General features: G+C 33.1%; 1 protein-coding gene across 2 annotated transcripts in view; it reads right to left on the bottom strand.

The window, feature by feature from the left end:
- The window catches only part of LOC110033355 (sulfhydryl oxidase 1-like), a 31104-nt gene extending 8621 nt beyond the window's left edge, over positions 1-22483 (bottom strand). For both annotated transcript variants that reach the window (XM_020737290.1, XM_020737289.1), the window contains exons 1-4: positions 21983-22483; positions 20363-20387; positions 20189-20281; positions 1661-1842 (exon numbers count right to left, since the gene is read on the bottom strand). In XM_020737290.1, the coding sequence (XP_020592949.1) occupies positions 1661-1842; positions 20189-20281; positions 20363-20387; positions 21983-22200 (518 nt within the window). In that variant the 5' untranslated portion in view covers positions 22201-22483. The remainder of the gene's footprint in view (positions 1-1660; positions 1843-20188; positions 20282-20362; positions 20388-21982) is intronic.
- Positions 22484-26506: the final 4023 nt, after the last annotated feature.

The following is a 26506-nucleotide window of genomic DNA, read 5'->3' on the forward strand; positions in this document are numbered from 1 at the left end:
GAATGACAATAGTATATACATGAATATGCATGTATGTGCATGCCAAGAAGAGCTCACACACTTATGGTACTAGTTGGGGACCACAATTTACCCACACACGTAGATGTTTTCTCGGCATCTTAGATAATAATAAAATTTATAGATCACTAACCACTGTGCTAACGGGAGAGTATCGATCAGGGATAAGCACCCTACCATGTCAAATAATTGTGAAATTTAGATCACTAATTATTGTGCCGATAAGAGGAATATCAAACCAGCGTGAATAGACACATCACCACCTCAAACAATCGTGTAATTTAGATCACAAATTGTTGTGCTGATGAGATAATATCGGTTAGGAGTGTGTTAAGTATGTTTGATGATGCTCCTAAGATGGATGTGAAAGTTAAGAATATGAAGTATACAAAATCTAAGAAATATAACTTTGTAAAGTAAAGTTAAGGTTAATGCATAAAGAATTTTACACTATTTACATCAAAAAAAAATGTCATGAACACATACATTAGAATTTTCTATGCTTGTCTATAATGAAATATGAAAGACCAGCATACATTTTTTTTTTCTTGAGTTATTGCGATTTAAAAATGTGATTACTCCATTTGGTTATCTTAAATAATTCATTACATTATTTTAATATTTTTTTCAGGTTTAAGCTTTTAAATAAGATGAATACTAGAGGAAATAATGTGTACAGAAGGCGATGTCAGCAACTTAAAAAGTGAACTTTTATTTGGTCAATTAAATTATATTCTTTGGTGACATTTTCATTTCATTTGAATTGTTGACAGTTAGTGGTGGCAAATAAAAATTTAAAATGAACATCGAGAATTTTAAATTTCCTCGTCTAACTATTTGATCTCACATTGATTAATTTCAAGTCATTAATCGGATCGTCAAGGATTCTCCTTGCAACTAAATTCCTACTTAACTCAAATATGCTACAACATAAAAATTCAATACTCGCTTAAGTGAAAGACACCCATGTCATCAAGTTATATCCACTTCAAAACAATCTGCATATAAATCAATCATCATTATCAACCGCATCATATTGAAAATTTGGGTTGAATCTAAAGCCCTACAAAAAAAATCCTTTATTCAACCTCGTTTCAAAGTTTATTTAATAATGGAATACAAATTTGTACTCATTCTTCAAATCATCCAATCTTTCCCAACAAATAGTGCTTATGTGTTATTCAGAATGCACATGTCAGTCATCAATCAGAACACGCTAGACAAGTTTTACCCCACATTATTTCTATTGTAGATCGTGAAAGGCACAAAATATCCATGACATTAAAATTTTACAAAATTCTGAGACCAGAAAGGGATGCAAACAAGAAAACAAACCTTCGACGATTTAGAAGATAATTCTAATTGGCAGTGACGCAATGCTCTCACTATCCTTAAATCCTTCTAAAGGAATGAGAGAAACGAACAGGAAAATAAGGAATCTACAAAACATTCCCGACAACCAGCCTTACTTCTGTTCAAGGACCGTGAAGGCAATTATATATATAAACCTAAATAATCCAAGATGCACCTATTAACAATGAAATGTCACAGGAAGTACTAAAGGTTGAAGAACTAATTGATTAAAAAGCACCAACAAATGACAGTAAAAGGAAAAAGACAAGAAAAATAAGTGAAAACTTGCCTTTCAGTTATTTTATTTATCCAATTAAGCAACTGTTCCGCTGTCCTTGCATTATCAATTGACATAATCTCACTTTTTTCCTGCTTAGGATCCCATCCAGCAGACGTAAATTTATGAGGTGGACCACAAAGAAGCATAGGGTAGCGACCAACGGAAAACTTCTCACACAGGTTTGTATTCACCTGTGCTGCCAAGTGGAGACCAAATAGAAATTTGGATTAGTCATTAGATGTGGATGCTGCGCATTTAGGACAATTATGAACAGTGCAAAATCGATGCTCAATAATCATTTATCAGTGTAGCAATCTAAAATTAGCAAATCAGATCTGTTAGAAGGTTTTTATCGAACAGTTAAAATTATATCCAGTCTGTCTAGCAAAAAAGACTGGTTATCAAAACTGCAGAAAATTGAACAAACCTCAGCAAGTGATAATCTATTGAATCTTGAGAAGAGCAGACTATCCTCACAAATAATATGTAAATGAGTTAAGAACTAAATCCCATTAGCGTGTATTGGTATACAATAAATTGTTAATTGAAATGATAAAATATGCAAATCAGTCAGCAAAAAGGTACCAAGCAACAAATAAATTAATTAGAATCTTCCTGAAATGAAATAACAATAACACATACTGGCAATATTAGGGCCCGCCAAATAACGGAAGTTCTCCTTTATTCCCCTTAAAGAAATGTCACCGCTCTCACCATATACCTCTTCCAATGAAGGTCAACATGCCAAGATGACAGCTTTTCTCAGGAAAATAGAATCACAAGTCAGCTTCCCATTCCGCCTATAGTATTCTATTAAGTCGCTTTATGTTTAAAAGCGTTAATTTGAGTTAACATTAGGAGAATTGAAATTATACTATTTCAAGCACGTACATGCATTTATTTTCCTATTGAATGCAATTATTTACGCAAACCTCGAATAAAAGTGTAAACATTTGGCATATAAAGACATTCCAAAATTTCAACCTTGGTGAATGCCACATGGACAAAAACACAAAAGGTTGAGGTTTTAGTAAATATTATGCCAAGATGCAATGTGCTACATGAATCAAGGAGCTACTATTTTTGCAAATATTTTAAAAACTACATAGATGTAAAAGTAAAATCGGATGGTTAAATTTGCAACCAACAATCTCCAAGAAACACATAAGGTGTAGTTGACTATATGAGATGGGATACAACAGTTCAAGTTGGGCCGGTAAGATATTTAATGGCTTCAGAATCAAGAACGGACTCTTAGAACTTTTTATCAGATTAACCAACAGAAACACATCTTACAATTGGGTGTCTCTAGCTCACGAAAGAGAAATGTAGAATTTACTTGGGGAGAAAAATTCTTTCATCCCATTATTCACAATTAAGGTATTATATATACATATATATATATATATATATATATATATATATATGTATATATATATAGGGAAATCAATCCCTCCTTGTTTCCAACCTTACCAAACATATCTCACCTAGATTAGGAAGGAAAATAATTTTGAATAAAAAATAGAAAGACATAAAATAAGAAAAGAATAAACTAATCAAAGGTTTCCTAAGATATCCCAATCAAATCCTCCAAGATTTGGAGGTGGTGGTCGGGCCCATATAAGAGGTAAACATGAAAAGAACCAAATCTTCTCAGATTTTCAAATTCCTCGTCAAGCAAGGTAGTAGATGTTATAGAGACCGAGCTTGTGTGGACTCCAAAAATTTGATATCTCGGGAGTCCTTTTTTTTTTTATTGAGAGCTTTGAGGGTCAAATTTTCAAAAGGGCTGATTGGATTTTTGTATACAGGGATGTCAAAACGGCTCGTTGTTTGCAAACAGCTCGTATTCGATTCATTTGTTAAGCAAACAAGCAAAACACAATTTTTTTTTTCGTTCGATATATAAACGAGCCGAACACGAACAAAGATTTGTGTCCTTGTTCCGCTCGTTATGGCTTGAAATAATTATTGTATTTTTAATTGATATATATATATATAAACGAGCCGAACACGAACAAAGATTTGTGTGTTCTTGTTCCGCTCGTTTTGGCTTGAAATAATTATTGTATTTTTAATTGATATATATATATATATATATAAAATTGATGAGCAGTATTTTTAAATAATATAATTGACTACAAAGTTGCAAAGATTTATAATAAATTAAAATTGTTAATTAAAAAATAAAATAAAATATATTAAATTTTATTTAAATGAATATTTTAATATAAATAATAAGATTTGAATCTCACCCCTACCCTTAACATCCTACAGCCGTGTGACTAGGGCTGTCAAAACGGCTCATTCGCAAACAGCTCGTGTTTGGCTTGCTAATCAAACGAGTCGAATACAAACAAATCTTGTTGCGCTCGATATATAAACGAGTTGAATACGAGCAATGGTATTTTAACGAGTCGAACACGAACCGAGCCTGGCTCGCTCAAGCTCGTCTTGTCACCACTAATTGTAGATATGACACTACCCTGAGATTTTGCTCTCATTTTGCAAGGACTTTTTTTTATTTTTGGTCCACGGTTTCCCATAGCTGCAAGCCCTTATGGTTATTTAGCCCTTCTAACAACGGGAGAGCACTTTTGATTATAGCTACTCATTTAGAGTTCAAAATTTAATATATAGTAGCAACAAATATATACTTTTAAGTTGTAAAATTTATCACTCGGAGCTTAAAGCAATTGGAGGAAATGATGACAAATTGAATCAAGATCCTATGGTTTCGTCATCCCGGGTTAATGTGTTCCTAGTTTATTTAGTCAGAGAAGATAGTCGACTTAACCTGACTGAAGAAACATTGTCAGCAACCATGGGTTGTTCATCCAAGAGACCATTGTAAAATATGGGGTGGATGTTTGTGTAAGGTGGACATATTTAAGCCGACTTTAGCTGATAGAAAGTTTTGTATCAATTAAATGTATCATTTATTATTCACAGCTTAAAAGGTAGAAAGTTGTTGGGGTACATATGAGTTACATTTGTGACCATAATATCATAATATCATTTGGCGGTAAAATCACGCAAACAAATGATTCGAGCAATGTTCTTACTACATGAGATTATTTTGAGTGTAGCATAGTAATACACTCGATGTGACGTTCTCTCTTTGTGAGCTGAAGTAAATTAGAAATTTCTCACCCATGACAAACTGTTGCAGAAGGTGGACGAAATTTGCTTTTAAGTTTTTAGTGATTAATTTTAATTTATATAATTTGATTTATTTGCTTTAATTGTTTAGGTAATTGATATTAATTTCAATGTTTTGGCATGTTATTTCAAGAACTAGATTTAAAATTTAATTTGAAAATTGATCCTCTGATCGAAATTTTCAAACAATACGGCATAGTCAGGGATTTGATTGCTTGATTTGAAACCTGTCAACTTTACATCTTGCTTGTAAAGGATAGGAAATATGATTGTACATAGATTTTGTCAAATATGTCTTGCTTATAAAGGATCGGGTTTAAGAATTATATCATTTGAGTGTATTCAAACATTCTTTTTAATTTGATTTTAAAAATAGATCTTTCCGGTTGAAATTTTCTATCAACACAACCATCATCAAAGAATTTCACATTTAAAACTTTGATATTTGAAATTAGTTTGAGCAGTCGGTTTAAACTTTTTAGGATATAAGTTATGTCGATTTCAGTCCTAATAAAGAAGATCATATTGGATGATTTGAACTTGCAAATTCTTTTCTTATGATTTGAACATTTATTTTAAAATCAAAACTGGTCTTTAAGAGGATAAGCATCGAGCTAGTTGACTTACAACCTTTGTCTTACAGACAAAATGACCAGAGTGAAAACTTACGTAATTTATCTTGAATTTGATTTCAAAATATGAGTTTTTAACTTCAATATAAACATAGATTTTCGTAAAATAATTTTGCACACTTATTAGAGCAAGAACTATTATGTGCAAATTTAACTTTGACAGTACAACATTCTCAGACCATTTAATTTTAAACACTTGATCAATTTGGTGAAGCACATGCGGGTGTTTAATTTCATATATTTGGCTATTTTAGATAACTTTATACATAATTTTAAAACATTAATTGAATCAAAAATTGTTTTAAAAACAAAACATATAAGACTTGGAGTTATATGAATTTCCCTTATTTGAATGAATAAGGGATGCATGCATATGCTCACTTTAAGTAGATAAAATACCACTTTCTGTTCACTTGCAAACATATTACAAATTTAGTGGCTTTTAAAACTCATCATTTAATCAAAGTCTTATTCATTCACCATTTTAATCATGTGATAAAATCTTGATTTTTCACGAACTATTAAAATTTTTGTATAGATTATCATTTATACTACATTTAAGATGAAGGATTTGACCTGAATTTTCTCTACAGACTTGTCAGGTGAGTAAGCATACCATTAGTCTTGGTTTTGTGCTTTAGTAGACTTGTTGAGGGAATTAACATGAATTGTCTCTACAGACTTATCAGGTTGTCGGGTGAGTGAGCATACCTTCAATCCTAGCTTCATACTTGGACGGATTTGTTTAAGGAATTGACCTGAATTGTCTCTAACGACTTATCAGGTGAGTGAGGGTACCTTCGATCCTAACTTTGTGTTTTGGCAGACTTGTTGAAGGATGCAAGTCAGTGATCTAGCATTCAGGCTTATGCTGAGTCAATGGCAAGAAATCGTAGATCTTATGTTTTATGTTTTATCGAACTTGTTGACAATTGAATCCACTTAGTTCAAAATTGAGCTTTGAAAGAACTATAGGATAACTCATTTGGTCCTTTGCTTTCTGTTTTATCGGACTTATTGAAGAAAAGAATTTCTCCAATCTAAGTCTTACCCTTGATCAAACTTTTTTAAAGAAGCTTGGGTTTTCTAATTTAAATAAGACACTGAGCACAATTTGATGTTTTCTCAAATAAAATGACCATTCCTTTGATTTTTCTGGCCTTTTGATGAATTAAGAAAAACTTTTTGATATAGTTCGCTTGAACTTATCGAGTTAAATAGGCTTGAAACTTGACAGCCTCTATCATTAAACTAGCAAAACAGGGACTTCTTCTCTGCGGCCATTCTAATGGCTTGTTGAGAGAATAGAGTTGTCAGCGACACGATCAAATTTGAGTTTGTTGATTCCAACCTTCAGGACCTGCTTGAGTCCTAAACTTAGACCGCAAAAAATCTTGTGCTTCTTCAACTTAAAAGGCTAAAGCTTATAGACTTAGAAAGTCTTCTTTCTTATATCATCGGGTCTTAGAACTTAAATATTTGAGAATGTTTTAACTTGACTACATATCTATTTTTTTAGTGTAGATTATCACTTCAATTCATCCTTAATCCATCAAATCGGTAAGAAAACTTCCTAGATTTGGATCACTTAAATTCATCAAATCAAATAAGCTTGGAAACAAGACAACTCCCATCATCAGACTAAACAAGATGGGGGCTCTCCTACCACGATCGTTTTTAGTAAAGAGAGCTGCCAGTGACTCATCCATATCTAGGCTTGTTGAGTCCAACCTTCAGGACATGCTTGTGTCATGAACTTGAGCTGTAAACAAATTTTGCTTCTTCAACTTAATATGTCGAAGCATACAAGCTCAAAATTCTCTTGACTTACAACATTGTGACAAATTTAAGAGATGAATCTAAGACTTCCGAAAATGTCTTATTTCTAATTTGTTCGAAAATATATTCATTCTTGCTCAAACTGATTGAGTATAACTTTGGCACCAATATGGTAAAAAAATTTCAATTGGGGATCTCGCATCTGCGCAATATCAACCCGAAAGATAAAATATATTTGGGGATCTCAACTTGAAGCTTGATGTCAACCCAAATGACAAAAGAGAGACATAATTGAAGATCTCAACCCTATGCTCGATATCGATCCTAATAAAATGAGCGGCCCCTGTCTTGATAAGAAGGGAAAATCTGAAGCTAGTTGAATATATTTGAAGATTTCCACTTAAACCTCGATGTCAATCCAAATAAATATATGCAATCCCTTTATCTTGATAGCAAAGAAAAATTTGATGCCAGCTTTAAGCTTGATATAAAGTTGGAGCTAGCTTCTTTGGTTTTATCCTTCACACTTCATCGGATTTGTTGAAGAGAGGAGTTCCTTTAGCCGGTGCTTAATACTTTTTCAGACCTATAGAAGAAAGTTGCTCCTATCAAGATTGGCTTGATGTGTTCATAACAATGATCGTCACCTTTGACTTTTGTCTTCATTCTTAGATCAGGTGAGAAAATTTGATGAAATAAGATCACTTGAAATTGTTAATTTGGACAAATTTATATTTTTTTTTGTTGTTAAATTGACAAACGGGACTATTCACTACAGCTTTGATCATTTTACTGAAGAGAAAAATCGACAACTCAGCCACATCTTGGCTTGATGAGTCCGGCCTTCGTCTGAGTCCTAGATTTGAGCAGTAAATAGTCTTATGTTTTGTTGTTGCCAGACTGACAAACAGAGCTCTTCACTAAAACCTTGGCTTATTATATGAAGAAAAAAGCCAGCAAAGGCCACATCTTGGCTTCAAGCCTCCGTTCGAGTCCTCGACGTGAGCAATAAACATTCTTGTGATTGTAGTCGTCAGACTAACAAACAATGCTCTTTACTATGACCTTGTCCTGTTGAGTGAAGAAAAAAACTAGCAACTCGGTCACATCTTGACTTAAAGAGTCTGACCTCCATCCAAGTTATAGACTTGAGCAGTAAATAGTCTTATGTTTTGTCATCGTCAGACTGAAAAAATGGGGCTCTTCACTACGGTCTTGGCTTATTGAGTGAAGAGAAGGGCCAATAACTCAACCACATTTTGGTTTGTTGAGTCTGGGCTCCATCCTAGTCCCAGACTTGAGCAATAAATAATCATGTGCTTTGTCGACTTAGGACTACAAACAGAGCTCTTCACTACGGTCTTGGTCTGTTGAATAAAGAGAAAAGTCAACAACTCGGGCAAATCTCCGCTTATTGAGTCTGGTCTTTGTCAAAATCCTAGACTTGAGCAAAAGAGAATTTATGCTTGTCCCACTTAACTAGCTGAAACTTATATATTTTGACATATTTTTTCGCTTGAAATTTAAACCTAAGCAAGTTTTGAAGACGAATCTCTAATCATTAGAATCATCTTATATATAATGTTTGAAACTATTCCTTTCTGAATTGTCAAATTGAACACAACTTTATCATTGATAGCTAAAACATAGTCTCAGGGATCTCAACATAAAGCACTATCTTACCCAAGTTACTTGGGGATATTGACTATAATTATGATATCAACCCAAATGGAGGAAGATCTCGGTAATAGGTGTAATGTCTATCCTCATGGCTAAGAGATCTGAGCCTTGGGACCTGCGGGTGGAAGAATCATTGAGACCTGTAGGTGGAAGAATCATAGAGACATGTGGCTAGGAAAGGAAGACAGCAGCAACTTCTAGACAGGGAAAAGATCCGCGGCTGCAAGAAGGATTCTGACGCTGAAATAAGATCTAGAGTTTGCTCCGTAGCTCTGATATCATGTAAAATTTACTTGGGGATGAAAATTCCTTCATCTCATTATTCACAAATAGGATACATATGCATATATATATATTTGCAAATAGAGTATATATATATATATATAGGGAAATCAATCCTTCCTTATTTACAACCTTACCAAAAGTATCTCGCCTAAATTAGGAAGGAAAATAATTTTGAATGAAAAATAGAAACACAAAATAGGAAGAGAATAAACTAATCAATTCCTAAGATAACCCAAAGAAATCCTCCAAGATTTGAAGGTGACAGTCAGGCCCATATGAGAGGTAAATATGAAAAAAACCAAATATTGATAGATTTCAATGGGAAAAAAATAGTTTCTTTCTACTGTTCAAGATGAATTCTCACATTAGCTTCTTCCTAGTTAAAAATGTTTAGGTTAGTATTAGAGTTAAATGTTGGATAATGTGGAAGCATTGGCAAGATAAGCGTGTAATAACAAAAAAAGCAAACAAGCAAAGACAGCATCACAACAAAAAATGATGTATATGGGCTAGTAGTAAGTTACATCAATAGGGGATGATGAAAAGGATAGTAAGGAAGCTGAATCTTTACAATCAGAGAAAGGCAAATTAAATTAATCCCCAAAATCCAAATGTACCAAACCTCTGATTAAAAACAAACTAAATCCTACTATAGATGCTATGAAAAAATCCTTGATTTAAGAAATATATAAAAGAGAACAAAATAGAAACAAGATAGATATCTTGCTACGAGTAATAGATACTAATGAACTCAAATTTGCAACAAATTCTTGCTATTCCATGGACCTGAAAGGTGAGATATTAGAAAAAAGATAAAAATAAAAAAAATGTGAGACATGATTGCAAAACGAACAAAAATGAAGAGCTCAATTTCTCTTTAGAAGTACACACCCCATTGTAGCTCTTGCTCATTGGTATATTTTTAATGTCCAACCTTTTGTCAATATTAATTTCACCAAAATCATGAAAACCCTCTCTTTTCAACCATAAAAGGGTCTCACCAATCTAAATACAAAAGGAGGCTCTCTTAATCATGCAAAACATCCAAGAAGATCGCCATCTACAAGTAATCAGTATACCACTCCTTCCATTTACAACAAAAAGTTTCCCCTTCATTAAAAAAAAAACAAGGCCATACACGCTTCGCTTGATAATTCCACTCAAATTTGTTCTCTGTCTCATATACATTTAGTAGTGTTCCTCCTCTCCACAAGGACAATGATGGCCAAAAGATAATGGTCCTACAACTCACTAATCATGTTTCCAATGAATTGTAGGTAACATCAAATATTCAATTACTTTATGCTAACTTAATAATTTCAATCACAAGCATTCATTCTCCCAATTTTGGGGTCAAATGCTTACCGGTATTATGAGGGTAATGCAAACCAAAGCCAGAGGATTTCAAAAGTTTTGGGTTTGGTTAAATGAGAATGGTATGCAGTGTAACATGTTGGTGAATTCAATAATTGTTTTTAGTTTAAATTTGGTGTATTTAAAAATCAATCAATTTGGCCAATTTTCAAATGCACCGCACAAGTTATCACCCCTACACCACCACCTGTTGTCAGCTCCACCACTGCCCACCACCAACACAGGCACCATGACAATTGTTGTTAGGTTTTACATTGATCTTATTTTATTTCAGACTAAAGTAAAAATTAACCTTTTGTATTTAACACATGCTAGAATAACTCAAAAATATTTTAAATACATCGCATTTCAATTATAGTATATTTATTTTTACTCTGCATTCCATTTCAAGCAAACCAGAAGGCCCTTAATGTCCTTCCTCTTCTTCACAAGAAAATGAATGACCAAAATATACTGGTGCTACAACCACTAATCACATCATCAATCAATTTTAGGTCATGTCATGTCTTCAATAAATTTAGGAAGATCAAACATGTCTCTCTCAACTCAAATTTGTGGTATTAAAATAAATATTTACAATAAGTTTCCTTCAAGTAATCTCCTTTGCAAACAATCTAAAACGTTGAATGCCTCAAAAAGCAATCAACTACTCCATGAATGAACTGAATTCGAAGCATGAATTTGCACTAAGAATTTGGCAAGCAAAATTTATTGTTTGAACAACAATGTCACTTGTCAGTGTCTCATTGTCATACCCGTGTCGGACACATATCGAGCACTGACACTTGTCTAACAAGCTCCTAACCTTCTTCGACACTATAAAATATATGTCTGAATTTTTTTAGGCCCGAGCACATCGAAGACACACTCCAACACCGCATTAGACGTGAGTATAAAACAATTTCGAGAAAATAAAAGATGGGAATTAGAAAATTATAAATATACTTATAGCCTTAATTAAGCCTCATAGTCGAAATCACCCCCTCACTCGTCATGTTGAAGCTCCCTCTAACATTCATCAAAATCAAGCATTGAAGATTAATTCAATATTCGTCGAAGCCTTAATTCCCTTTTTGTAATTATAGGATTTTTTTTTAATTTTAGTAGATAGGTTGGATTATAAGTTAAATGAATTCTTTTGAAACACAATATATCTAAATTTAAAAATTAATTTTCATAAGCATAAGGTTTTATAATATAAATTAAATTTATGAAGTTAAATTTATTATTTCATAATTTGTGTTGTGATATATTAATAAGAAAAATGAAAAAATATATATTATATATTAATAAATTAATTAAATATAAAAACATGTCAATGACGTGTCATGCCATATTTTTATCAATTATGTCGTGTCCCCGTATCGTGTTTGTGCCCGTGTTTCATAGCTTTCTAGTGATGCTACACAGCTTATTACCATTATGGAAAAAAATTATCAAAGTATCACTATATTAAGCCAAGGTTGAACTTATTGTAAGAAAATTAAGGATTTTTATTGAACTAAACTTAATATGGAACAACATGATTAGTTGCATTAAAAATGTTATTACAAGAAATTTACAGCCTAGAAAGAGACTACATTTTAGGAAAGAGATGAATAGTTAAGTGATAGCAAAAATGTGTGCTTTTATAAAATGGTAATGACCAAAAACTACTATGGCTTACAACAAACTATTAAAAGGCTAGAAATCTTATTAAAAATGTAGTAAAACATTGCTTATAATGCTCAAAATAATAAGCACGATACTAAGGAGAAAAGGAAATTCATAAAATAGCTAAGGCGAGAAAACAAAAATAGATGAAAACTGTAATCTACTTAGATGTGTTAGAAGTATAGAATCTTAGTTAAATACGAAGACATCAAAGAAAGATAAAAATGTTATTATCTAAATTTAATATAGGTTTTTAGAAATGCAACAAAATAATAAAATCATGAAATTTTTTATAAATTAATCCAAAAATGTGATATTTACTTGGCTCTTAAAAAGATGTGAAAAGTAAATCCTTAAATCTAATAGTTGAGATCTATACTAACAATGACGATTTGGAGAAGTATGGGAAATATTATAGTATTTGTAATTTGTTCTTAAATGTTTTTAATAGAGTCTTAATGTCAAGGTTTCAAATAGTTAGAGAAGAGCAAATTGGTACCAGTATTTAAAAATAAAGAAAATGTTCATGATTCTGATAATCAAAGATGGATTAGTCATAAAATGAATTAATTGAGATGTTAATGGAACATTGGCTTAAGAAAATTATGTTGATATTGAAAAATCAATTTGATGGTAAACTAAGAAGACCTCCCATAGAGCTGAGGTTTGTGATAAGGTAATTAATGGACCATATAAAAAATATTGTAAGTACCATCATCTAGATTTTATTGATCTTGAGTAAACATATGGCCAAACATCATAATAAATGATTTGATATAAATTAAGGAAAAACGATATTAAAATTCTTAAAGACATATAGTTAGCACATCAACTAGCATTAATGACCGAAAGGTCACCTGAAAAACTAATATGGCATCAAAGAAACAGCAATAAGCCCTTCTTGTTTCTTCTTTCTTTTTTTAATTTTTTTCTTTATTTTTATTAGTTAAGATATGTTTTCAAAGAATTTTCAAGATGAGATAATTAAATGTATACTATTTCAAACGAAAAGCTAAAAACTCATGTACTAAAACAAAAGAAATGTCAGAACAATGGAGAAATATTTAGGAGATAAAGAACAAATAAGAAATATGAAAATAAAGATCCAACAAATGCTTTTAAAAGCTTGTTTTGAAACACTCACATGCAAAGTGAAACGAAACTAGTGTTACTAAATTAATTTAGCTTACCTTATGAAACTTGAAACCTTATTAGTTTACTTGTGCTTTAAATTTTAGATTTTGTTTTGAGTTTTAAGATTTTTTTGACAATTTTTAGGTTTTTAATTATTGCAGCAAACTATTAGAAATTGTTCAAAATTTTAATTTGCAGGTTCACCCTCAATGTTTGCCTTCAAGTTACATATTGAACACATTTTTTTATATCAATTTTAAATCATACTTTATATTTAATAATAGTTAGTGCAAGTATTTATACATTAATAGTTTTATATAACCTATTAGCATTTGCATTTCAGTTAATAAAACAAGTATTTATACATTAATAGTTTTATATAACCTATTAGCATTTCAGTTAATAAAAATATTGTTTCGCTCCGTGTTCTGCATTTTGAATTAAAAATAAAGCTTTGTGTATGGCTTTGCAATTTGCACTATGATAACACTGGATCCAGCATAAGAAATGTACTTAATAAGAGTAAACTTACTAATCATCAATCAATACTAATAAAGATCAAATTGCAGCAAATGTGATGAGTTAATTAAGGCCTCCAAAAAATGAGCAAAAAGCAAAAACATTATTGAAAAAATTTAACAGATATAAGAAAAAGTAGTGGCAAATATAAAGATATGTATATGAATGCAATTTTTGTGCAAGTTAAATTAGTAATGATTGATCAATTCTGTTAAATGATCAAAAAAATATCAACACATGATAAGTTAAAATTTCTTGGATTTATTATAAAGAAAAATGAGGATACAACTTCAATAGCTAAAATTTAGTCAACATGAATATGTGGCTCAAGAATATTAAAATAAAATTTTACACACTTAAAAGGGAATCAAAAGTAACATTAATATGGCTCTCAGCACTGCCCAAAATAAATCATAATCATTCATTTATTTTGGTCTATATTACTATTAAAATGATGTTTGATATTCTACACAGATGAGTTTCAAAAGAGACCTGTGCAACTATTCCAAGATAATAATAATAATCATAATAATAATAACATAAGTACTTTAGAAGGATGATTGGGTAAAATGATGGTTGATATTCCACCCAACGGGCTTCAAAGGATGCACATGCAACAATTCCAAGATAAAAAAATAAAATAAGTACTTTAGAAGGCTGATTGGGTATGTGTTCAAGAGATTTCCCTTAATTAGTAAATGAAAAAAACATGGTTCATTTTATTATGAGCTCAAGGATTCCCAGAATGTCAAGCCCCCATAGATGAGCTATATTTATTGTGTTTGAGTTCTATATTCAAAGATTGAAGACATATAAATTTAAAAAAATATATATGATTTGAATGCACGAAGGGAGCTATTAGAACTATGAATTTCTAATGTTAGATAAAGGTGTAAGCAAATATCTAAACTCAGACACCAGAGTTTAAACATTTAAGCCAGAGACCAATAAGCTCAAAAATAATCTTAAAAAGGGGAAAGCCAGAAATAAAATATACTATAGGATAATAGTAAGGATTTGGATCACATTTAATTTGATCACAAGTTTAAATTTTCTTATTTTCCTCAAGGAAGCTCGAAAATTAAGGATAATTAATGAACAAGTGTGCCGATATTTGAAAGGTTGAGAAATCGGAAAAAAAAAAAAAGCCAATAAGATTTCACATCTTTAAAAAATCAAAGAAACAGTAAAACATTAAAGAATGTCCAAGAAAATGATACTAAAGTTGTGCTAGAATAGAAAATGCAAGAATAATATTACAAAAAGATTGGACCTATGAAACAAAAATGAATATATGGGCCTTACAACAAAACAAGTAGAAAGTTGTTCAAACTTGTCTAATAATTCTCCTAAAATTATATGTCTTATATTGACAATGAGGCCTAAGAATCTAACAAAACTAATTGGTCGCTTCCAACTCCATAACAACTAAAGAGAATTATCCTAATTAAACTCATAATACTCCCAAGAGAATGTCTGCTTTAATTGACAATTGAGGTCATAAACTCTTAGTAGAATAATTCGTGGCTTACAACTCTAAATTTAGAGAGTTAACCTAATTAAACTCAGAACACTCTAAGTAGTATCTATCTTGAAAACCAAAGAATTTATAAACTCTAAGAAAACTAGATAAAGGCTTATGACTTTACAACCAGACTTAGTATACTGCTAAGATCATTCAACTTGAGATAAATGTCAGACTTATTATACCATAAAGCAATTAAGTTCGATCCTAAGCAAAGTAGATTGTACACCCTTGAAACATCAAAGAAATAATAATCATTAAAAATGCCAAAGAAAATGATAGCTCAAAAAAGCTGTGCTAGGATAAAAAATGCAACCACAATCTAGCAAAAAGATTGGACCTATAAACATAGATAAATATTTGTGGTCTTATGCATCAAAAACAAAGGGAAGTTATTCAAACTAGTCTCACTATGCTTCTCTAAGTATCTACCTTACATTGACAATGAAATCCTAGACTCAAATAAGATTAACTGGGGACTTCTCACTCTATATCAACTAAAAAAGAATTATTCTAACTGAACTCATAATACTCCCAAAAGAGCATATTTGCTTTGACTAACAATGAGGTCCTAGACACTAAGAATACTCCTAAATTAAGAGATATTTACACTGATTAGACTCATAATACTCCCAAGAGTATCTTTGACTAACAAAGAGATCTTAGACTCTAAGAAAATCGGATTGGGGCTTACGACTTTATAACTAGACTTAGAATACCACTAAGAGCACTTGACTTGACACAAAATTGGGATATTATACCAGCAAGCAAACAAGTCCAATCCTAGGCATAATGCATTAGTCTAACCAAACTAATGTACATGACAAAAAAAAACAAAACAAAACAAAACAAAACAAAATTGTATGTGCGTGCACATTACATCAACAACCATAAACCTTTATCCCACTAAGTGGGGTCGTTAACATGAATCCCTTTTTTCTATTGCGTCCTATTGAGTGTCATATTTTCATTTAATTCTAATAAATTAAGATCATTTTTAAACAATATGCCCAAGTCTATCTAGGTCTACCTCTACCTTTCTTAACATAAGTCGAATCTAAAACATCTACTCTCCTAACTGGATCATCAAAAAGCGACATTTAATGTGACCAAACCATCTAAGACGACTCTATAATTTTGTCTGCCACTGAAGCTGCACCAACCCTATCACAGATATATTCATTTCGTAATTTGTCTCTAACTGTAAAGCCACTCATCCACCTAAGCATTCGCATTCTCATTCTCATTTCGGAAACACTTAACTTAGTTTTATGCTTCTCTTTTAAAGGCCAATATTCAGCGCCATAGAGCATTGCAGATTTCACCATCATCTTATAAAATTTTCCTTTCAATTTAAGCAGTATTTCTCATCACACAATAAGCCTGAAGCATTCCTCCACTTCAACCAACCTACTTGAACTCAACTAATAACATCCCCATCTATATCACCATCACTTTGAACAATAGACCCGAGATATCTAAAGCGTTCATGTCTTTTAATAATTTACCCATAGTTACAACTTTGTCACTAGAGCTACTACTACTACTAAAATTACATTTCATGTATTCAATTTTAGTTCTACTTAAACAAAGACCTTTAGACTCAAATACAGACCTCTATAATTCAAAATTTTTTTGAGCTTTTTCTCTAGTTTTATCCACAAGAAGTATATCATCAGCAAAAAGCATACACCAAGGTATATCCTCCTATAAATGTCCAATAAGAGCATCCATAACTCAAGCAAAAAAACAAGGGCTTAAAGTAGATCCTCGGTTTCATACCCCATATTCTTCTCCTTGGGCATCTTCTTTTAAAACGACACCGTCTAAGTCCTCGGTTTCATGGTCATCAAGGCACTCCATGGTGTCACCTTTGTTGGTCTTCTTCGCATATTTCTTTTCTTCCATCATCTGGGCGAGCTCCATCATCTCCCTCAATCCCTACGGTTTCAATGGTTAGAGGGCTTCTTGGATATCAACCTTTAGGACCTTCAAGAAGTTCCCCTCCAACCATATTACAGAAATACCCCTCAGCCGCCCCGATAAGAGCTCGAACCTCTCTCTATATTCTGTGACTATCCCCTCCTGAGTCAAAGCATAGAATTGCTCATGTAGATCACCTTCCCGAATGACTAAGAAACTTCCAACAAACAACCCTTAAACTCCTCTCACAAATGGATCGGATATCTCGCCTCCATCTACTATAACCATGTTAGGGTTTTTCCCTCCTAACATATCCATAAGATTTCTTCCCCAGTGAACTTATTTACTGCAAAGTATTACTCCACCTGATAAACTCACCCATGTGTATCTTCCCCTTTGGAGATCTGAATCATTAGTTTCCTTACCCTCGCATCGCTATCCCAAGATCCTCTCCCCTTGTCGTTTACCCACATGTGTTTAGGATGAAACTCCCTCCTTCGGTAATAGCCATATCCAACTCCCGCTTCTCTCCTTCATATTTCAAGCCTTGCACCACTCCCCAATTTTCGACCCACACCCCTCCATCAAAAGTTTCCACACCCCCTCCCTTTTGGAGTCCTAGGAGGAAGCTCTTGGTATTAGATGTTTTCCTCCTCATTGTCCTCTCGTTCGATCTCCTTACCTTTCAATTTGGCCAAGGATTCTCTGATTAACCCTTAGTTAGGGTTTACAATTTGAGTCATCGGCTCTTGGATTGCATCTCCAGAAGCCACTTTATTATTTCCTCCATGCTCCTAAATTGGTCCTTCATTCGGTCCCTATGGAAAAAAGCGTATCCTTTATGATGGTAAGCCCATCTTCCATTCCCGATCTTATTTGCCCCAATTCTCCTTCCAACAAATCCACCTCTATTGACATTCCTCCAAGATCTTGCTCCAATATCAATTTGATACACCCGAACGAATTACAGTGAACAAACAATGGATAAATTCCAATTGAGATGTGGGGAACTTGATTAAGGGCTGATTTTACTAATATCAACGAAAGCAAACAAGATGCAATGTTGATCTACTGTTCAAGAGGTAGATCGTCTCTCCATAAACCCTAGAGGCCACTTGGAACACTACTAGAAAAGAAAAATTGCAGCAAATCAAAACCTAAAAAACCAACCCTAGCCAATTAGCTCTAATAAATACTCCCTAAAATCCCTTACAAACTTTCAGCCCAAAACCCCCTTAATTCTCCACCTCTAGTACGTGATTAGCAATTGTGTAGGCCCCACCAGAGCATTAAAATTGTCTGCAACATCTCCTAGAGATTTTTCCTCTCTAGGTAGGTCGGCTGGCTTGGCCAGGTCGCCAGCTGGTATGGTTGGATCTAGTCGGTCCAGGCCGATCTTCCTTGGACCGGTTCGTCGTTTGCACGGTTGGCTCTCTCGTTAGCTGGGGCGGAAGCAAGCATACGCATATCAAAGTCGTAACAATTTGTAAACTCGTGTTAAGAAAAAGACTTAATTTGTTAAGCGTTAGTACCACAACATCTCTTACTAAGCATCAACTGCCTATTGAGGAGGACACACAATTGAATTAAAGAGAAGAGACCTATGAATGAGTTGAAAGAATGCAAAAACAGCATTCATAGGCTCAAAGAATACTATATGCAAGTAAAATAATTTGTAGGCAATACCTCTTCTAAAATAAGTGAAGAGTTAAAGTAACACGCAAAATCTTCTCAAAAATTGATGGTTTTAAGGTTATAAGAAAAATCTACCATATTATATGCAACTTTAGTAGAGCCAAAATAACAATTATCAATTGGATCCGCTATATGTGATAAATAAGGTCTGCAAAACTATATCAAGTCAGAGGAACCTACTTGAACCTGCTGCTTCATGACCATTTTAAACCAATAACAGTTTTGATCCAAGTCCTAAGATATAAGAAACTAAAAATTATAAACTAATAACAACCCATCACCACCTTAGCTCTTGTCCCAGTCATCTCTCTCTCTCTCTCTCTCTCTCTCTCTCTCTCTCTCTCTCTCTCTCTCTCTCTCTCTCTCTCTCTCTCTCTCTCTCTCTCATCCCTCCTTTAAATCACTCATATCAACATCATCTAAGATGTTAATCATTGCCTCGCATTTCTAACCACCACACCAAGTTCCAAATCTCGACTATATGGCATTATCATCTCTCCTTAGATCATCCATTATCATTCCCTTTACCATTATGACATCACAATCAACCATCATCCCATCAATCAGATATCATCCTCACATAGCACCACCATCTTTATCTCTCATTGAAGATGTCTTTGCCTTCCTCGACCATCCTATATCCCATTATTCAATAGCAACGGGCGCTTTTCCTTTCCATATTCAAAGAAGATTAAAGATAGGAGATTAAGGCGTGTATATAATATTAATGTAAATAATTAGGAAACGTAATCCTTTAAACCAAAATAAAATGGCTAGATGTTCTGCAACAAGCATTCACAAAATAAAGTTTAGCAATCTAGTACCATTCAAAACAAATGAATGGAGATGAAAAATTCATAAAGATGACAAAATACGTCATATAGGCTAATGCTAATGTTGTTGTTGATGATGCTCATGAGGACGATGACAACACTAATAAGATCCGCCAAATGATTAAGCTAACATAAAGATTGGGGTTATGCACTACACAAGTGCTCACATTAGCACTGCAAAAATAAACTTTTAAGCAAATGAAGATGAATCACTAACTTGGATATAATACTAAAAAGATTAAAAGAACATGAAGCATCAGTTGATCGACACTAAATTATCAAAAAAAGATCCGCCAAATGGTCAAGCTAGCACAGACAAGCCATGAGAATAGAATCAATATACCTTCATTGCACAGTCTACCCGCGTCATTAGTATAATCCCAGGATGAACAGCATTTGGTCCATTGAAAAGCCTTGCAACCTTCTCATAATGAGGCTGTAGAGTAGCTCAATGAAGGTAAGGAATTAAAACATGAAAAATTTTGAAACTACTACACCCAAAGCTAAGAATGCTTACCTTATAATTTCTGCAAGCAGGACACCTACAGAATTTGAAATTATACAACATAAACATTTCAAGTAGCATGGGATTAATAGCAAAGTTAACTAAGAAAATATAAATCAAATGAAGGAATTAATGAATATTGAATCAAAACAAAGATAAGCTATCATATAAGTAGAACGACCATTTGATATCATCAATTGTGCTCAAATGGTAAGAACAACAATTATGAATCCTTATTTTCAACTCATCCTGATAAAGCCTGGCATTGTATTTTAGTTATTATCCAGCAATATAACTATGAACAAGTTAATTTTAGTCTTCCAACTTTGCTTCCAATTTCCATGACTGACTCAAAATTTCTCAATAAAAGTAACAAAAGAACTACTAACTATTAAAGATGAAAAAAAATAACTAGAGATTTAAAAATATTCTGATTTGGTTAAGCTTGAGTTATGAAAAGTCATAAAAATTTTATTTTTCCTCTTTAATCATATATCATAATGTACCATCATTGCATACATTATTGCAATTTTGATATCTTATTTCAATATACTCGATTGATAAATAATCATCTAGCATACCAAGAAACAAATTATTTAGCCAAAGAACGATAAGCAAATTGATTTGCCAATGTAAGCAGATCCGGCTCAAGCAAGAATTTTCATATGCCCTTTCTATCATCTTATATGGCATAATGGCCCCAGTCACAGCACAAAAAATAAAAATAAAAATAAAAATAAAAATAATCCCACCCTATGACCTAAAAGACAAACCCCTGATCCTCCATCAAACATGAGTTTTATCAAATAAAATAAGAAGACCAAAGGATTGTTTAGTATCCCACTCAAGACAAGACATACACAAAGTTTAGGAACCTCACTTAAATCCTAACAAATAGAATTTGGGGGATTCAAAATCCTATACATTGATAAAATTCATTTCAACTTCATTATTGGTTAAATCCAAGAATTTTCTAAATATATGATTCATAAGATTTAATGGATTTAATGATTTCTTCTCTCAAAAATCTTAAATACTGAAAAAATAGCCCAACAATATCAGAATTTTACAAAATTTTAAAAATGTCGCCCCAAACATTTTCTTAGACTTTAACCATTCATGATTTACTGAAACTGGATTTGCGTGATTTCTTAAATCCTACTTGAGTTGAATCCTACCTGTGGCCAAATAGCTATTAAAAAAACAGCATTTAACCCTAGTAACTAATCCCCTCCAAAGATAAACACTTTTCCTACTCACATAGTTCATAAAACAACACGCCAATAGAGTTAGAAACGCTGTTTTTCAGTAAACCGCCTACTGGAGCCCTGCTTAAAAAGGCAGAGAATTGCATTTTGCAATGAATCAGACATTCCTAGAAAACCTAAAACGCGCAGATACATTTAGAAAGTCAGCGAAAAACCACCAATTAAATCTTCCAACTCAACTAAAAGAGCACTCAGATTTCCTAGAATGAAATATATTATATAAAACTTAACTACTACAACCAAATCATTTTCCATTGATCAACAATAACCATACTAAAACCATTTTCCATCACTCACCAAGAAGAAAGTAGCAGTGCCGGAAAAGATCCTATCACAAGATCTCAAAAGAATAACAACATCTTACCAGTGGGCAAAGAACTCCACGATGGCAAAGCTGGCGGGTGATTCCTTGAGGATGCTGTCAAAGGTGGAGCTGTTCAGATCGACGGCGTAATCCGGCAGACCAGTACCCTCGCCGAGGGACCGAAATAATGACCTCTGAAGACCAACGGCCGCAGCAGAGGTCTCGAAGAATAGCAATAGAAAGAGGAAAAGAAGGGTATGATATATGAAAGAAGGCATTGAAAATAATAAGATCGACGAATATACGAAGAACGAAGATTAGCGATCGATCGTGTTCTTTTTGAGAAAAATGGTTACAGATCGATTCAAAGGCGAGGGATTGGATATTGGGATCTGATCTTTTAATGGAGTCTGAAAGAAATTTATATTTAGGGAACGGAAATTTTGGCTTCCTTCGATCTCTTCAACGCCAGATGGCTTCGACTGTATCAACGAAACGCTTAAAAATTCAAGCGAAAGAAAAAGGTTTGGCCTGCTTTTGTTAGATACCAAATTTTTATCATCTTCTTCCTTCTGTTTTATAAGGTACAAAACCTCAACATTTTTTTAGTTATTAGCTAAGGCTATCAATCATGGACTTAAGTTCATATTTTTTATGTAATAATTGAAAATGTAATTTTTCACTATAAGATCGGAGATTTGATATTATTCTTTGGGTTCAATTTCTTTGAAAAAGATTTCATACTTTTTATTTAATAGAAAAGAGTTAGAGAATGTATTTTTTTGTGAATTCATGAGATGATCAATTAATGTAGATTTAAGAGTTATTGTTGTTGTTTTTAATTTAGTGGCGCGACCCTTAAAAATGATATTTATTGAAATTAGAAAAACTTAAAAGTGAATAAGGTTAGAAAATAAATATTAGTGAAATTAGCTTCTATATAACTTTCATTAGTGGTATTTGTATACCACCGGATTCTTTTGTATATAAATTTCATTGGTGGCATTTATATACCGCCCAATTCTTATGTTTTTACATATCTAGCAACTAAGGGCCCATTTGGGGCAGTTTATTAGTGCGGTCGGTGTTTTGAAAACGCCGACTGAGCGTTTGTTTCGCGCGTATAAATTGAGGTCTGAAATCGCTCGATGTCAATCCTTCATTATTAGTGGTCGCGCTTTGGACCCGCTTTCCACGTCTTGTTCGAGCTTATTACCCTCCAGCCCCTCGATTCCGCCCTAATCTTCTACCTTCTCCTCTCTTATCTCTCTCAGTGCTCTAATTCCTCGTCATCTCTGATCTCCTCTGTTCTTCCATCTCCCGATCTCTCGCATGTGCTCTAGTTCAGACTCGTCCCCAACTCTCCATATTCCCCCTGTAAGTTCTCCTTCATTTTCCCTCACCCTCACCTAACTTTGGTGCTCCGACTCTCTAATAATAGTAATGTGTCTGAATTTTTTGAACTTGTGTTGCCTCTATAAGCTCTGGTGATGCATTGTTTTTGTGGGTTGATCTGTTAGCAGTCATAGAAACGATTTTGATCTGCTCTAATGCCAAAATTTTTGAGTTCATGGAATTCTCTATTTAGCACCTAGATGTTGAAGGCAAATTTTTGGAATGTCATGGAAAGGAACCTTGTGCTTGCTTTATTTGTTAATTTTCTGAAGCATTGGGTTGATCCATGTGTTGTCCCTTGGGTGAATTATCTTACAGCATTTCTATTACAATTTGGTAACTTTTTTTGCATCATTGAGGTTGGCAAATAGTTATAGATGAGCCATTTCGGCAAATAATTATGCTGAAATGTTCGAGTTCAACGTGCCTCAAGTTAACTATGATTAGAGGGTGAGCAGGCTTAGTGAAAATTCAACAATGTTGCATGCAAGTTTTCAATTATACACACTATTTCTTTCATACCGTTTTTATGATTTGATTACATGTTTGAAAGGCTGGTTTTAAATTATGGGTGCTAATCATGTTGTTGGAAAGGTTGTTGGCTACTAGTCATGCTGTGGGGTGCATAATATACATGGGTAGGATGGCATGTTTGGGAAGTTTGGAGAATTCAATAGTGGTGATTTTCGGATTTTGTGATACGCATGCTTGGAAAGGTTTGATGAATTTTGTTGAGGGTGGTCTTCAATTTTGGTAAATTGCATGAATATGTTGATATGTTCTACTATTCGTCGTAATAAGAAGCAAACTTTAGGTTTTATTCATGTAAAATAAATTGGAATCTGGTGGCATGTATGGAAATGTCCCTTCTCATTATATTATAGAACTCTACTTCCTTAAAAATTTGAATTCCTCTTTAAGTTGTTATTAGTAAGCGATTGAGTTTTATGGCATATATTTCTATTTTTCTTGCAAAATACTAAAGTTGTTTTACGATTTACAAGCAAGAAAATTAATTCAAATTAGCTATTGTTAGAAGAATTGGTCACCAAATGAAGGAATACTATGTATTCATGGTTATGAAATGTAGCAATGCACATATTATGCTACATGTGGATATAGTTTTATGGAAAATTGATTTTTGGACAGTGCTACAACATTTTATTCGGAAAATGATTCTTTTTGGGGGCAGCACATACATACATCCAGTTAGATGTGAATACAGAGGAATTGAAGTGTTGGCTTCTAATATTTGAAACATTGCAATTGAGTTTATTTTATGGAAAATTGATGTTTGGTTCATTGCAAGCCCTGTGCTTTTTTCGAGCTCTTCTTTAGAGTTGAACTCCCTTTTATTTTTAAAGCTTATACAGTTTAAAATCCTTATGAGCTATGGAATTGGAATGCATAATTGCTTTATGTGGAATTGGAATGAATATTTGCTACAGGTTTACTATGTTTATACATTATTAACACTTTTGCAATATTAGGCCATAAAAAACCTCATAGCCCGATGTATGGATTCCTGATGAAAAAATTATCATATTTTGGTTTTATGAGTTCTTTGACGTAGCATGAAATTTTAACCTTCTATCTAATAAGTGCAAACTTATCATTCATCAAATCTAAACATAATGAATATTTGCTTTATGTGTTGTGCTCGGGAGTAATGAATAGAAAATTAGGTTTTTTTTCTATTAAGCCATAAAGATATTTACAAGTTTATAAAGGGTTATCATGATGTCATGGTAATCTTGGTGATAACTTTTTAATGGGAATATGTGTGCCAGCTTACTACTCACCTGACACCTTAGATTGTCAGTTGATTACTGCTTTTCATTCATTAACATTTATCTTATGCTAATATTGAGGATAAATTTACGGAGCAGCATGGATTGCCATTGGATTATTTCTTGCAACAACAAATTCCATTCTTTAACAGTTTTAATTTTTTTTTTATATGAAGTTGAAGTCCTCGGTACTATTAATCAAACGACAAGCCTATATTGTGCATTTCTTTATGCTATTTCGTTTGATCTTTGTCTCGCAAAATGATGCTTTTTTTCACATGCTAGTTAAAGTTTTTGCTTACGGTTTTTGAAGTGTGTAATTAATATGATGATATCTCCATTGTACTTCATTTTCTTAGGATCTTCATCATTATGGTTTGAAAGATGTTTTATTTTCGAAGGTCGTCTCCCTTACAACGAATTCAGTTTTTTTAGCTTTTTTTTTTTTTTGGAGCCCCTCCTTATTGTCCTTTATCCTCTCTTTTGTGATTACTGGTTTGTAATACATTTTTTTTTTCATTCTCATTATATATTAGTTCAAATGTTGAGTTTATTACATGTTTTAAGTTATTTTTTTTAACTGTCGTGTTCTTTAATTAGTACACACATGGCTAAGACGAGTGAAGGGGGTCCGTCAGCAAAGTGGGATAAAGAAGTAACGTACATTTTTTGTAATCTATGATTAAAAAAATTGAGATTGAAAATAGACGAACCACTTATTTTAACAAGGGTGATTGTCAAAATATTGTGAATAGGTTCAAACAATTGACGGGAAGGGATTACGACAAACTAAAATTCAAAAATAAATGAGATCAATTGACTAAGGAGTGGAAAATTTGGAATGAGTTGAAACGTGAATCCACCAGGTTGGGTTGAGATCCCATTAAGCGAATAATCGATACTCCAAATGAGTGGTAGGTTAAGAAATTAGAGGTAAAAATTATACTCTCATTTGGTTTATTCTCATAATTTTTTGTTTTAACTAATAAGCCCTCTAAACCCCCTCCTCCCCCACAATGTTACAGGCATGCCGACAGTAGAAAAATATAAGAAGTGCAAAATTGAGTCGGAGTTCGAAGATAAACTAGACATAATGCTTTAAGGGGTAGTAGCGACGAGAAAACAAGCATTTAACCCAAGTGAGAGGAGTTTGTCGGCATACCAGATGACTTGTCACCTGAGTAGGTTACAGCTGATGAAGAATGACCTAGTATTAACCAGAAAGAGATGGAGGAGTTCGTCACCCTTCCAAAGAGGCCCAGGCTTGGTAGGAGGAGGAAAGATAAGGACATTTTCGTGGAAAGCTCATTTGACAAACTGATTGATGCTTTTGCAGCTCCGTCACCTTCTTCTTTCCCTGACAACACCAACATAGACTGTATTGGGGATTTGGATGCTC

This window comes from Phalaenopsis equestris, unplaced genomic scaffold (genome assembly GCF_001263595.1).
Source record: "Phalaenopsis equestris unplaced genomic scaffold, ASM126359v1 Scaffold001146, whole genome shotgun sequence".
Lineage (NCBI taxonomy): Eukaryota > Viridiplantae > Streptophyta > Magnoliopsida > Asparagales > Orchidaceae > Phalaenopsis > Phalaenopsis equestris.